Raw genomic sequence first — 10,581 nt, 5'->3', positions numbered from 1 at the left:
GGTATTCTATTTTTGTTGTGTAAAAATTTACCCAGATGGATGCAGGCTGTGGATGCCTTGGAGGCATACGCATTCATCGGGGAATTTTATGATTGTGAGATAAGGCCGAAATACTATCTATCGTGGTGGCTAAGCTACCAATGATGGAATTTATTTCTTTTTTCTTTGAGAAATTTGGGCTCTCGATAGTCATGAATAAAAGCCAACAGGAACCTCTTCGTCGGGTCCGAGGATGACCGAAATGATCTGCCACAAACAAGGGCCACTAGCTGTGGCGCTAACAAGCTTAGCAAGCTAAGCCACCAATGCTAACCACGCACTGAAATGTCAAAAGTTGATGCTACACTAACATCTTACCATCTCCTTGCTTTCCAGGGTGCTGCGAAGGAGCGCTAACTCAGCTCTTTGCTCCAGGAGTTCTTTATTCAGGCGGTCCGCCTCATTCTGCTGCAGGTGAATCTGACGGAGTAAGCCATCACGCAAACGTTAATGCTTTGCGTTGGTGCGCGTGAGCTTGTGAGATCTCACCAAGTTGGTTTTCTCCCGACGCAGGTTTTCCAGCTCGCTCTCCAGTTTCTGTTTGGTCCTCCACATGTCCTCCTGGTCTTGTTTTGTGTGGGCCAGCTGTTTGGTAGTGTCCGCGTTCTACACACCCAGAACACGAAACCCCGAAAGACGGGTTATTGTCACGATTTTGTCACACGGCATTCCACAACTAGATATAAGCAACTGGTGTCACACGTTGATTTATTGAAATAATGCACCAGAAGTGCACGTGTACATGCATATGGCCAAGACTCTCTTTAATTTCTCCAAACAACCCAGGCTAAACTCACATTAAAAGCTCATCATTTTGTCGAAATGTATCAAATCAAAATCATTCCTTGACACCAATCTGTATGACTTTGCTATTTTGACAGGCAGACGGTGGGGGCTTCTTTCGCAAAAAGGTAATTCTGAGAATTGTAATCTACGAATATGTGGGGGAGTTACTGTACCTTCTTCATGAGATCAGCGTGACTGGTGACCAGTTCGGCGTGTTTCTCTTTGAGTTGAGTGAATCGAAGTTCGGCCGCCTGTGCGCGGCCTGTCGGGTGAAGGAAAGTTAGCCACGATTGAACGGGATTAAAGCGAAAAAAAAAAAAAAAATCAACAAGAGTTTATTACGCCTCGTTTACCGTTGGCCTCCTTGAATCCGATCTGAGCGCCCACGTTGGCCACGTTGGCATGGCGCAGCGCCTCCACCTCCATGCGCAGGTGCTCGTTTTCCACCTGGGCCATCTGCTTGTGGGTGCGGTGCTCCTCCACCTCCGCCTCAAGGTGGTTAATTTGAGCCCGGAGCTCCGTCACACACCGCTGAGCCTAAATTTTAGGATGTATTTAGATTTGGTTGTGTTTTACTTTATTTTAAGACTTATATATGAACTCTTTACAGTATTTTATCATATTCTAATTTGGGAAATGTAAATTATACATTTGTGACTTTTAAATGTTTTTAACATTGACTACATATATTTAGATCTTTTTTTTTTTTTTTCAGCGGCACAGCGCTTGACCAGTTAGCATGTTGTCCGCCTCACTGTACAGAGGTTCCAAGTTTGTATCCAAGCTCCAGCCATCCTGTGTGGAGTTCGCATGTTCTCCCCATGCCTGCGTGGGTCTTCCCTGGGCATGTCACATGTTGGAGCGTGGTGTACCTCAAGGTTCCCATTTCGGGCCACGCTGTTTTTTGTTGTTTCGAAGAAATCAGCGAGGTTTCCGACGACGGCGTACCTCAGATTTGATGAGTTGAAGTTCTGGTTTTAGGACGTCCAGTTCTCTCTTCAGGCTCTCATTCTCATTGTGGTGCTCCTTTTGGTCTGCATCAGGCATGCCCATCTGACTCAGCAGGTAATACTACCGGGAGGCAAACATTGACAAATATAGCATGTTAGCACAGGTTAGCCAGTGGTGGTGAATTATTTTGTTCTTGTCTTTTGTTTTATTATTATTATTTTAGGTATCTGTACTCTGAGTATTTATTCTTATGCTGAGTTTAGTCCCTATATTTGAAAACAGACCTGCTGGGAATCCCGTAAGTCGGGCTGTGGCTCGATGTCATCAAAGCGCTCCTCATTTTCAATCACCACCACTGGCCTCTTGTACTCGGCCAAGGCGGCGGCACGCAGAAAGTTCGGAGGTGCCTTTAAGGGGTCATAAAGAAGAGAAAAAAAAAATCAGAAACAAGAAAATCAACGTAAAAATTCATGTTATCCAAAACAAAGCACATCACACTGAAATTAGGGAAAAGACTGTTGAAAGACTAGCAAAGTTACGCACATCTGGGAGTTCCGGGATCTGGATGATGGTTTTGAAGAACTCGATTTCTCTGGCTTTGTTGAAGAAATGCTTGAGGCTGGCAAAAAAAGACATGAGATAGAGCACTGAACATCGACTGTAGCATCTGTATGTTTGTCAACCAGTATTGATTATACAGCACCTGTTGAATAGCTCCCGGAATCGCTCTCTGTGGCCCAGAAGAACATCCGCCGCAATCCCTACAAGGTGCACGACATTAGGCTAGTGGCGACGTGGCTGAGCATGCAATGCAGAGTGGTTGATGTTTTTTTTTTTGTTGTTGTTTTTAATTCCACTCCTGAAGGTTGTTTAACATTGAACATGGTTTAACACTGTCCATCATGACAAGACCAACAAAAGAGCCGTGCCTGAAATAATCCGCTGTTTTGGTTAGTAGTGGCCATTTTGGCTCAGTCGCGCCCTCCAAAATTTTACAAAGGATTCAGCCCGTCACTCACGGCTGTGGAGCTTGAAGAGGAGGCGGACGCAGAAGTGGTACAGGAAACTGCAGTCGGGGATGAGCGGGATCAGAGGGATGAGGCGGCACTGACCCGCCGGCGTGTTGGGTTTGGCTCCGTTGGTCTCCAGCTGACGCAGGACTGACAAGACCAGACCAAATTACAGTCCTTCTAAAATCCTCGCCCACGCGTGCGTATTCAGGCAGATTTTTAAGCGTGTCTATTTTTGTATTGCCGATTGTTGACAATTGTGGGTGGGTCTGAAATACATCCTCCACAACACTCAAGGCTTGACTGCATGTAATAGACATCAACAAACCTGTCTCGGCCATCTTGAGCCCGGCGTCCAAGTATTCCAACAGCTCCTGAGTCATATCCAGCCTGCAGTCAATCCAAACACTCATCGTAACAACTCAGCAATAAGGCCAACATAAAGAACGACACACATTTGTGACAGCGCTCACACTCTGTTCATGTCGCTTCCGGCTTCTCGCTCCAAAGTCTCGTCAGAGGCCTCCAGGTTGCCGGGAATGACTTTGTGCTTTCCAATGGAATTAAACACAAATGAAAGGACTTTGAATCATTGAACAAACTTGAAATCATAAATAAGAATATAAGTCACAGGTGTCCATGAATACAATTCACTTAGTTCAACTAACTGCATGCATTTGAATTCAATTTGATAGAAGAATTGGAGTAGAGATTGATTTTTAATTATTATTTTTATTTTTATTTTTATTTTTTTGGGACATGTAAATAATGGAGGCATGAAGGGAACATACAAACTCGTCGGAATCGAACACTACGCCTCTGCGCTGTGAGGCTGACCTGCTAACCAGTCGGCCACCCAATGCAAATTTATTGTGTGTGTTTTTTAACACACACACACACACACACACACACACACACACACACACACACACACACACACACAGACATTGATTTACCTGGGCGTGAAACTCCATTTTGTGGCAGAGGAATTTTGCCGATAAGGCGACGATGTGGCCGTAGCGATCGTGCAGGTTTCCCTGCGAGAGCCACAACGTGCCGATATAATCCATGATACAACATCATCATCATCATCATCGTCATCATCGTCAAACGACGGCCACTCACGCACCCACAAGGCGCCCATGTCTTTCACATTGCGACAGTATTTGTGCGAGTCCCTTACAGCCTGGCGAAAGGACAAGTGAGGACATTGTTGATGCAAAGCTCTGTTGTGGGTTGCATCATTTCTTTTGATAGTGCTTGGCTCCAGTACGGAGGGGTGTATGGTGTGCCAATCAAACAAAAATACAAAATTAAAAGATCGAAACCCTTGGAAAGACACCGCCCCCTCAAAATGTTGACAGGCCCTTACATTACGATGTCCGTCCCTCAGCACTTTGTGCAGCAGGTAGCAGAACTTCCAGCTAATGATGGCGTTGCTGGACAGCGGCAGGTTGAGGATGTACGACCACATGGTGGCCGCTCCGCCCTCCTTGTGACTGCCAAGAAGGATGTCTTCAATTGCTGTCAAGGGAAATAGTAAAAACGCCAAAAATCTGCAACTTTCTGGAAAAAAAAAAAAATCTAACAAAAAACAAGACTCCAAAGTCATAGTCACAGGGAAGTCATACTGCACTTTCCTATGGAGTCAGCCATGCCTCCATTGAGCATTTCCAGTTGGTCCAGAATGCTGCCGCTGGCTTCTTGAGTGGTACTTGTAAGAGGGAGCCCAAGACTCTTTCATTGCCGATCACAACAACCGATCACCTGCGGCAACCTGCAGCCAACCCGAGACCAGCTTGGGTCCAGTGTCGCGTCCCCATTGACATTGGAGTCAGCAGCATAAAACTCAGATTGTGAGCACTCCGAGTTAATACTGATGGCAAAGGGAAAAGTTGAACCTCGACATGACCCCCAAAATGGGGCTCACTTTTTGGAGTTCTTTTCACCGCGGGCACTGGCTCCGATGCTAGAACTGGTTTGATACTGGTTCTGGTTCAAAGAATAGTTCTCTGGCTTGTGATACCGCATTTGGTGCTGGACTGCGTCTGGTCCTAGAATTAGCACTGGTGCCACCACAAAAGGTAGCGTGACGATGACAAGAAAAACGACACAATGGCACTCACAATGTGGATTTACGTTGCGGTCACAGAATTGGGTCCAGGTTGTGAACGCCAATAAAAAGGATATTGCGCACATATTTCGATTTGGGTGGTGCTTCAGCTGAGGTCAGGCACTTGCTGATGTATTGCAGCTGAAACACACACACACACACACACACACACACACACACACACACACACACACAACTTTGATACACACTTGGCTTGGTACACTACCTAATGACATTGAACACAAAAATATCCATTCGACTTTGCTCATTTGTAAATGCGTATGATTAACCTGTTGCTTTCCAAACTGCTCCTTCTCCGCCGCCAGGGCCTTTTCTGTCTTGTTCTCGCTTTTGTTCTTGGTTTTGCTCATCTCGCCGCTCTTGTGAAGCAAAATTGAATCCACTTGTCTCAGCTGTAAACAAGCACGTCCAATAACAACAAAATCTTAGTCCGTTAAATGGCTTTTAATCCAATCGGAGCTTGTGTCAAATCCAGCTCAAAAAGCTTTTGAGTCTACTCCTCGGTTAACATCCCTTTCAACTGAAAAAAAAAAGCCCAGTGAAGAGCGTCTTTTGTGTCTTAAAAAAAGAAAAAAAAAAACACGAAAAATGTAATGGATTAAAATCACAAAAATGATGTGTGTGTATAAATCAGTGGCCAGGCAGTGGGGAAATGAAGTGAAGGCGGTGTAACAGGTATGACAATACAAGGAAATCAGTGTGAATCTTGCAAGACAGGTTTCACGACACTCGCACACTCTTAACGCATTCACTCCTTCATACACACTCACTCACTCATTCACACATGCCCACTCATTCTCTCAATCAAATTCTCACATGCAGTATACACACACATTCACTTTCTTTTTGAGATTCTCTTATTTGTTTTCAAATCTTAAAACGGCCTGGCCCCACCGTACCTCTCTGTGCTCCTCCGCCCCTGCCCGGGGGTCATAAATGCCCCCTTGTTCATGATAATGAATTTGCAGTACAGGGTACGCGGATGCTAATGCCACACATCCCACCTCACATTTGCCTCTTGAAGTGTCAGCAAATCTTGCCCAGCCTGCCCTCCCCCTGCTGGGATGAACAGCAGCTATCTTTGGGTGGAGCTGCGGCACTCTGAAAGCAAAACAAGTCGAGTGTGGACACACCCAAACCACACTGAGTGGCAGTTGAACACCTGAGCAGGCTTTAACCTGGACAGCTGGGGTGTTAAGGTGGTGGCGGCGGCGGTTTGTCTGGCGGTTCTGACAGTAGAAGGAGGTCACCAGGGGCCATGAAGCCCCCCCCCCCCCCGGCTTCTCTGGAGTCATCCGCCAGCTGTCGTAGTGGTGGTGGCGACATGCCCATGAAAAAGAGCAAAATTAATTTGGCCGTGACAGTGATCCACAAACTGGAGGAATGTGACTCAACGGGAAGCATGTCGCTCGCAAACAGCGTTGGTCCTCACTTCCTTGTGGTGAGGGTGAGGGAATGGCAGATAGAGGAGTGGGCCACTTGCAGCAGCTCGTCTTTCCAGCTGTCGTCTTCCCCTGAGCAAAGGAAACAAACATGAGTTTGACGAGATGCAACCTGGATGTACAGTGTGATACAATGATTCGTCTACACAAGGAAGTGAATTATTGGGACTGGGAAGTGACTGAGTGAACGTTGACAGGAAGCTAGTAGGGCTGTGCAATATGACCTGAAAACATTGATACAGATGTAGTTTTTAGTAAACACTCTAAATTCTTCCTAGGTGTGAGGGTGAGTGCGGATGGTTGTTCGTCTGTGTGTGCCCTGCGATTAGCTGGCAACCAGTTCAGGGTGTCCCCCGCCTACTTCCAGAAGAGAGCTGGGTGGGATAGGCTCCAGCCCACCGCATGACCGTTGTGAGGATAAGCGAATCAGAAAATGGATGGATGGATAGATTTTAGTCGTTTTGCTACCTTATTGTCCTTTTTTTAACTTTTGTAGTGAAGTAAAGTACATTTCGGAGACTGTCTCGTTTTACTTGTACTTTTTATTTTACTTTCTATTTCTCCCCAACTATCTGTATGTCTGCTTCATTTTTCCTTTTAGTTAAAACGTTCAGAAAACATTTTCAAAGCATGAAGCATGTGGAAATGTTGAGCGCAGAACTTCGTTTCAAAAATAATGTACAAATATGTCGACTGAGATCAATTTGCCATGATATATTTTGGACAAAAACTAATGTACTGGAGATTTCAATACTCGCTCCTAAAAGATCGAATAGTTTGGGTAAATAACAGCCTTTGGTTTCTTAATTTTGAAAAAGAGCGGATGCAAAAAAACCCCAATGAAAAATAAAATAGTTATAAAGAAATCTTTTTTAACCGTTGTCATGTACTAAATAGAACCTATTTCGTATATTTAATGCATAGAAAATATGGTGAATGAATTCAAGTGACAATTTGAAACGATGACTATCACGTTTCCGAGCCACACCGGGATGCGTTGTTGTCTTCCAAGGCTGTAGGAGGCGCTAATGCTCGCGCGCACTCTTTCGTCCGCACCCTTCCATCAAACGAGCGAGCAAGGCGCTGCGTGCTGGGTGTGCTCAGAGTACGCCAACTATACTGCGTTAGCTCCTGGAAGAAAGCAAACAAACAAACAAAAGAATGACTATCTGAAGCGTCCATCAACGCCAACAATGCCAACGTTGTTATCAAGAAGAAATCGCGTTTAACGGATATTCTGCAGGGTGCGTTGCGCGGTTGTTTCCCTTGAGTTTGTGGCAGAGGAGCTAGCCTGCTAAGCTAACGAGGTGCTAACGGTGACAGCTGTGTGTGACTCAACACTAGGCTGAAGGAACAATTGCTCTAACGCGACCGTGTGTGTTTTGAAAAGCCAATTTACGATACTCGTAGCACAAAAAAACAACTCTGCCTCCGTACTTTTTAAAAATGCTTTTCAAGTTTGACAATATTTACGGGCGTGTGTTAACCGGAGCCGGCTCATGTACATTCATTTAGCTGTAGGCGCTACCGAGGAAGCTAATAATACACTCCATCACACTCCAAACCCCCTGTGTTGAAAATAAATAAAAGAAAAATAGTAATCTGTATACACATCTGTTTAAAAGAGGTGTTATATATAATGTGTATGTGTGAGACAGCTTTAAACTCAAACAATGTTTATTCAATATCTTTTTTCCAGACGTTTTGTGATGGCTACTACTGAGATGGAGTCTACAGAGCATGAAACGGTCGATCCCGATTCAAAGTACCCATTGAAAGTTCTTTATTGTGGAGGTAAAACTGTTTTTTTTCCATAGGTGTGTATGTTGAACTGGGAAATTAGGTTTATTTGTTAATTGTTTTAATGAAGACGGTTCCATTGTTAATTGCACATCCCTGCTGATGCGCACTGCTTATGCTAACAACGTGGCTGTGAAGTGAGAGGAGCCAGAGTACTAAGGCTGTGTCAGTGTTGCCAACTTAATATGTTCTCTGTGCCACCACTAGTTGGTGTTAATATTGGATTGGTGAATAAGAATTATCGATAAACCAATAAATCCATCTGTGTTTAACCAATCCAGGGTGACATTTTATGCAACACTGCCCCCTGCTGTCGACTGAAATTGACATCTCGGGCTGGCACTGCGAACATCACGCTTCACTAGTTTTCTGGCTTTGGTCATCAGCAACTTGAGATCACCGACACTATGATGATTTCATTAGTAGTGCCTTTGTTAGGCCCTCTATGGCATTTTGCATTGGGTGTTAGCATTAATCTAGCGGACCTTCGTAAGTATGTATCGTATGTCTCATGTCTTGTCTGTGATGCGGTAGTTTGGATTCATTCCCTTTTCCTCCCTCCTCTCCACAGTGTGCTCTCTCCCTTCAGAGGTGAGTGTTACATGTCAAATACTCTGTTTATTCTGTATGTCCAATTATTAATTGTAACCTGTTACATCGACAGTACTGCGAATACATGCCCGAGCCGGCCAAATGTCGGCAGTGGCTGGAGAAGAACTTCCCGGATGTTTTTGCCCGGATGACTCTCGGTAAGTGTCACTGAATGTGTTTTCTTTCTTTCCTTTGTGATGTTGGTGTTTAACAGTTTGCATTGTGTCCTTTTGTCCTACTGGCCCCGCAGTCAAAGCCCCCAAAAAGGACCCTGAGGCTGGAGACGTTCCCCCTGCTGCCGAGGAGGAGGAGAAGAAGAAGCAGAAGAGAGGTTTGAGCAACGTCGATGTACTCTGGATGGAGTGAATTGTGGGCTTTGCCGCCTCCTCCATTGCACTCACTTGTGTTGCTTTCCTCTCCAGGCGGGCGAGGCCAGATCAAACAGAAGAAGAAGACGGTCCCTCAGAAGGTGACGATAGCCAAAATCCCCCGAGCCAAGAAGAAATACGTGACGCGGGTGTGCGGCCTGGCAACCTTTGGTGAGTTTGTTGCACGAATGATTGCATGTATACTGCCTACAATTTGTATGCTGAAACACTGTGTCATGTGGTGGCGATGGTCTACAGACATTGAGCTGAAAGAGGCTCAGCGGTTCTTTGCTCAGAAGTTCTCCTGTGGCGCCTCCGTCACGGCCGAGGACGAGATCATCATTCAGGGAGATTTCACTGACGACATCACCGACGTCATTCAAGAGAAGTGGCCCGAGGTGAGTTTATGTCTATCGGTGTATTGGGAAAACAAAGACGACAAACTTCATGCTAACAACGTAGCTGTCTAGCAGCTACATTTGCTCACACTAGCTAATTGCATACAAATTGGTTGAGGCTAGCTACTTGCAGATAAATTGCTTCACACTGGCTGCGAAGCTCAGACTGGCTCGTAAAGCTCGTACCAGTTACCCATAGAAAAATTAGCTCAAAGTTGCTCGTCCTGTAACAAAGCTCAAAGTAGTAAAGTATGCGTTGTGTGTTTCAGGTGGATGACGACAGCATCGATGATCTGGGCGAGGTGAAGAAGTGAAGACCAAAATGTGCACTTTTACTGAAAACGTGGATGTGACCAGAAATGACAACTCGGCCAAATGTACACCTTAACGTCATTTTATACCTATTTTATTTACTGTACATAAAACGCTGCGCAGTACCTGGCCACTCACTTGACATTTCTTTTGGTTTCTTTCATGTTTCTCGCCAAAGGGTGTGGTCTCATGTCAGCCCCTCCACACACTGTTGTTCCCTGAAGTGAAAGCGTAGGCTCATCGATTCCGGTTTTTCCCTTGTTTAAACCATTAAAAAGATTTCTTTTCAGGGCTGCTCATCTGTCCTCACCTGCTGCCTTTGATCGTAATTGTCTGCGGGTTTGTTTATGATGCGGATTACATTTACTATTTTTCTTTGATGCCTCTCCTGGTCAATACGATTCCCTGTAGGCAGAGGTAGAAAAATCACTCGCATTCTGTACTTAAGGAAAAGTACGGCTACTTGTCAAAAATCTGACTCAGTGCTGACTCAATGAAAAAACTGCAGGCCCTGAAAAGTACGAAGTACAAATGTAAAAATGAACTTTTACTGTCAATCATAGTGTCCCCTGCATATTTCCTATTTTTATGAAAATTACTATTCACAGATTTATTTATTATTTTAAGCCTATCCTCTGTTTGCACAATATCTCTGATTCTTTGTCTTTTGTGCTCAGGGCAATACCCTGTCGGGCCATCTTCAATGTGCATGTAAAAAACTAATGTGCAAATCTCTACCTATGCCCACAG

The 10,581-nt window shown here is 44.9% G+C and overlaps 2 protein-coding genes across 3 annotated transcripts in view; one reads left to right on the top strand and one right to left on the bottom strand.

The window, feature by feature from the left end:
- hip1r (huntingtin interacting protein 1 related) overlaps positions 1-5,604 on the bottom strand; it is a 10,934-nt gene extending 5,330 nt beyond the window's left edge. Inside the window, 17 exon segments of the mRNA XM_019892316.1 lie at positions 1-6; positions 347-459; positions 529-645; positions 999-1,087; positions 1,179-1,362; positions 1,774-1,896; positions 2,061-2,183; positions 2,320-2,395; positions 2,480-2,537; positions 2,796-2,936; positions 3,115-3,176; positions 3,260-3,336; positions 3,743-3,823; positions 3,916-3,972; positions 4,159-4,301; positions 4,977-5,040; positions 5,190-5,604. The exon segment at positions 1-6 is cut by the window's left edge and continues 166 nt beyond it. Of these exon segments, the coding sequence (XP_019747875.1) occupies positions 1-6; positions 347-459; positions 529-645; positions 999-1,087; positions 1,179-1,362; positions 1,774-1,896; positions 2,061-2,183; positions 2,320-2,395; positions 2,480-2,537; positions 2,796-2,936; positions 3,115-3,176; positions 3,260-3,336; positions 3,743-3,823; positions 3,916-3,972; positions 4,159-4,301; positions 4,977-5,040; positions 5,190-5,270 (1,595 nt within the window). The 5' untranslated portion in view covers positions 5,271-5,604.
- A 1,811-nt stretch (positions 5,605-7,415) lies between these two features.
- On the top strand, positions 7,416-10,125 carry denr (density-regulated protein). Of its 2 annotated transcripts, none has more exons than XM_019892314.1 (8): positions 7,416-7,606; positions 8,062-8,156; positions 8,734-8,753; positions 8,827-8,911; positions 9,004-9,084; positions 9,176-9,292; positions 9,380-9,519; positions 9,789-10,125. In XM_019892314.1, exons 2-8 carry the CDS (start codon positions 8,072-8,074, stop codon positions 9,831-9,833), a joined length of 573 nt encoding a protein of 190 aa, XP_019747873.1. In that variant the 5' UTR covers positions 7,416-7,606; positions 8,062-8,071; the 3' UTR covers positions 9,834-10,125. The 2 variants fall into 2 exon arrangements, with proteins under 2 accessions (XP_019747873.1, XP_019747872.1); XM_019892313.1 differs by having other exon boundaries at positions 7,417-7,606; positions 8,995-9,084.
- The last annotated feature ends 456 nt before the right edge of the window (positions 10,126-10,581 follow it).

Source organism: Hippocampus comes, unplaced genomic scaffold (genome assembly GCF_001891065.2).
Source record: "Hippocampus comes isolate QL1 unplaced genomic scaffold, H_comes_QL1_v1.1 scaffold145, whole genome shotgun sequence".
NCBI classification, from domain to species: domain Eukaryota; kingdom Metazoa; phylum Chordata; class Actinopteri; order Syngnathiformes; family Syngnathidae; genus Hippocampus; species Hippocampus comes.
The sequence above is the reverse complement of the archived record's forward strand: the minus strand, read 5'-3'. Positions and strand labels throughout refer to the sequence as shown.

Bases quoted from the DNA above. Each gene is read 5' to 3' on its own strand.
- denr (XM_019892313.1), top strand. From the start codon at position 8,072: ATGGCTACTACTGAGATGGAGTCTACAGAGCATGAAACGGTCGATCCC. The intron at 9,085-9,175 runs GTTTGAGCAACG...TTTCCTCTCCAG, and splicing joins GAAGAAGAAGCAGAAGAGAG to GCGGGCGAGGCCAGATCAAA. The intron at 9,293-9,379 runs GTGAGTTTGTTG...GATGGTCTACAG, and splicing joins GTGCGGCCTGGCAACCTTTG to ACATTGAGCTGAAAGAGGCT.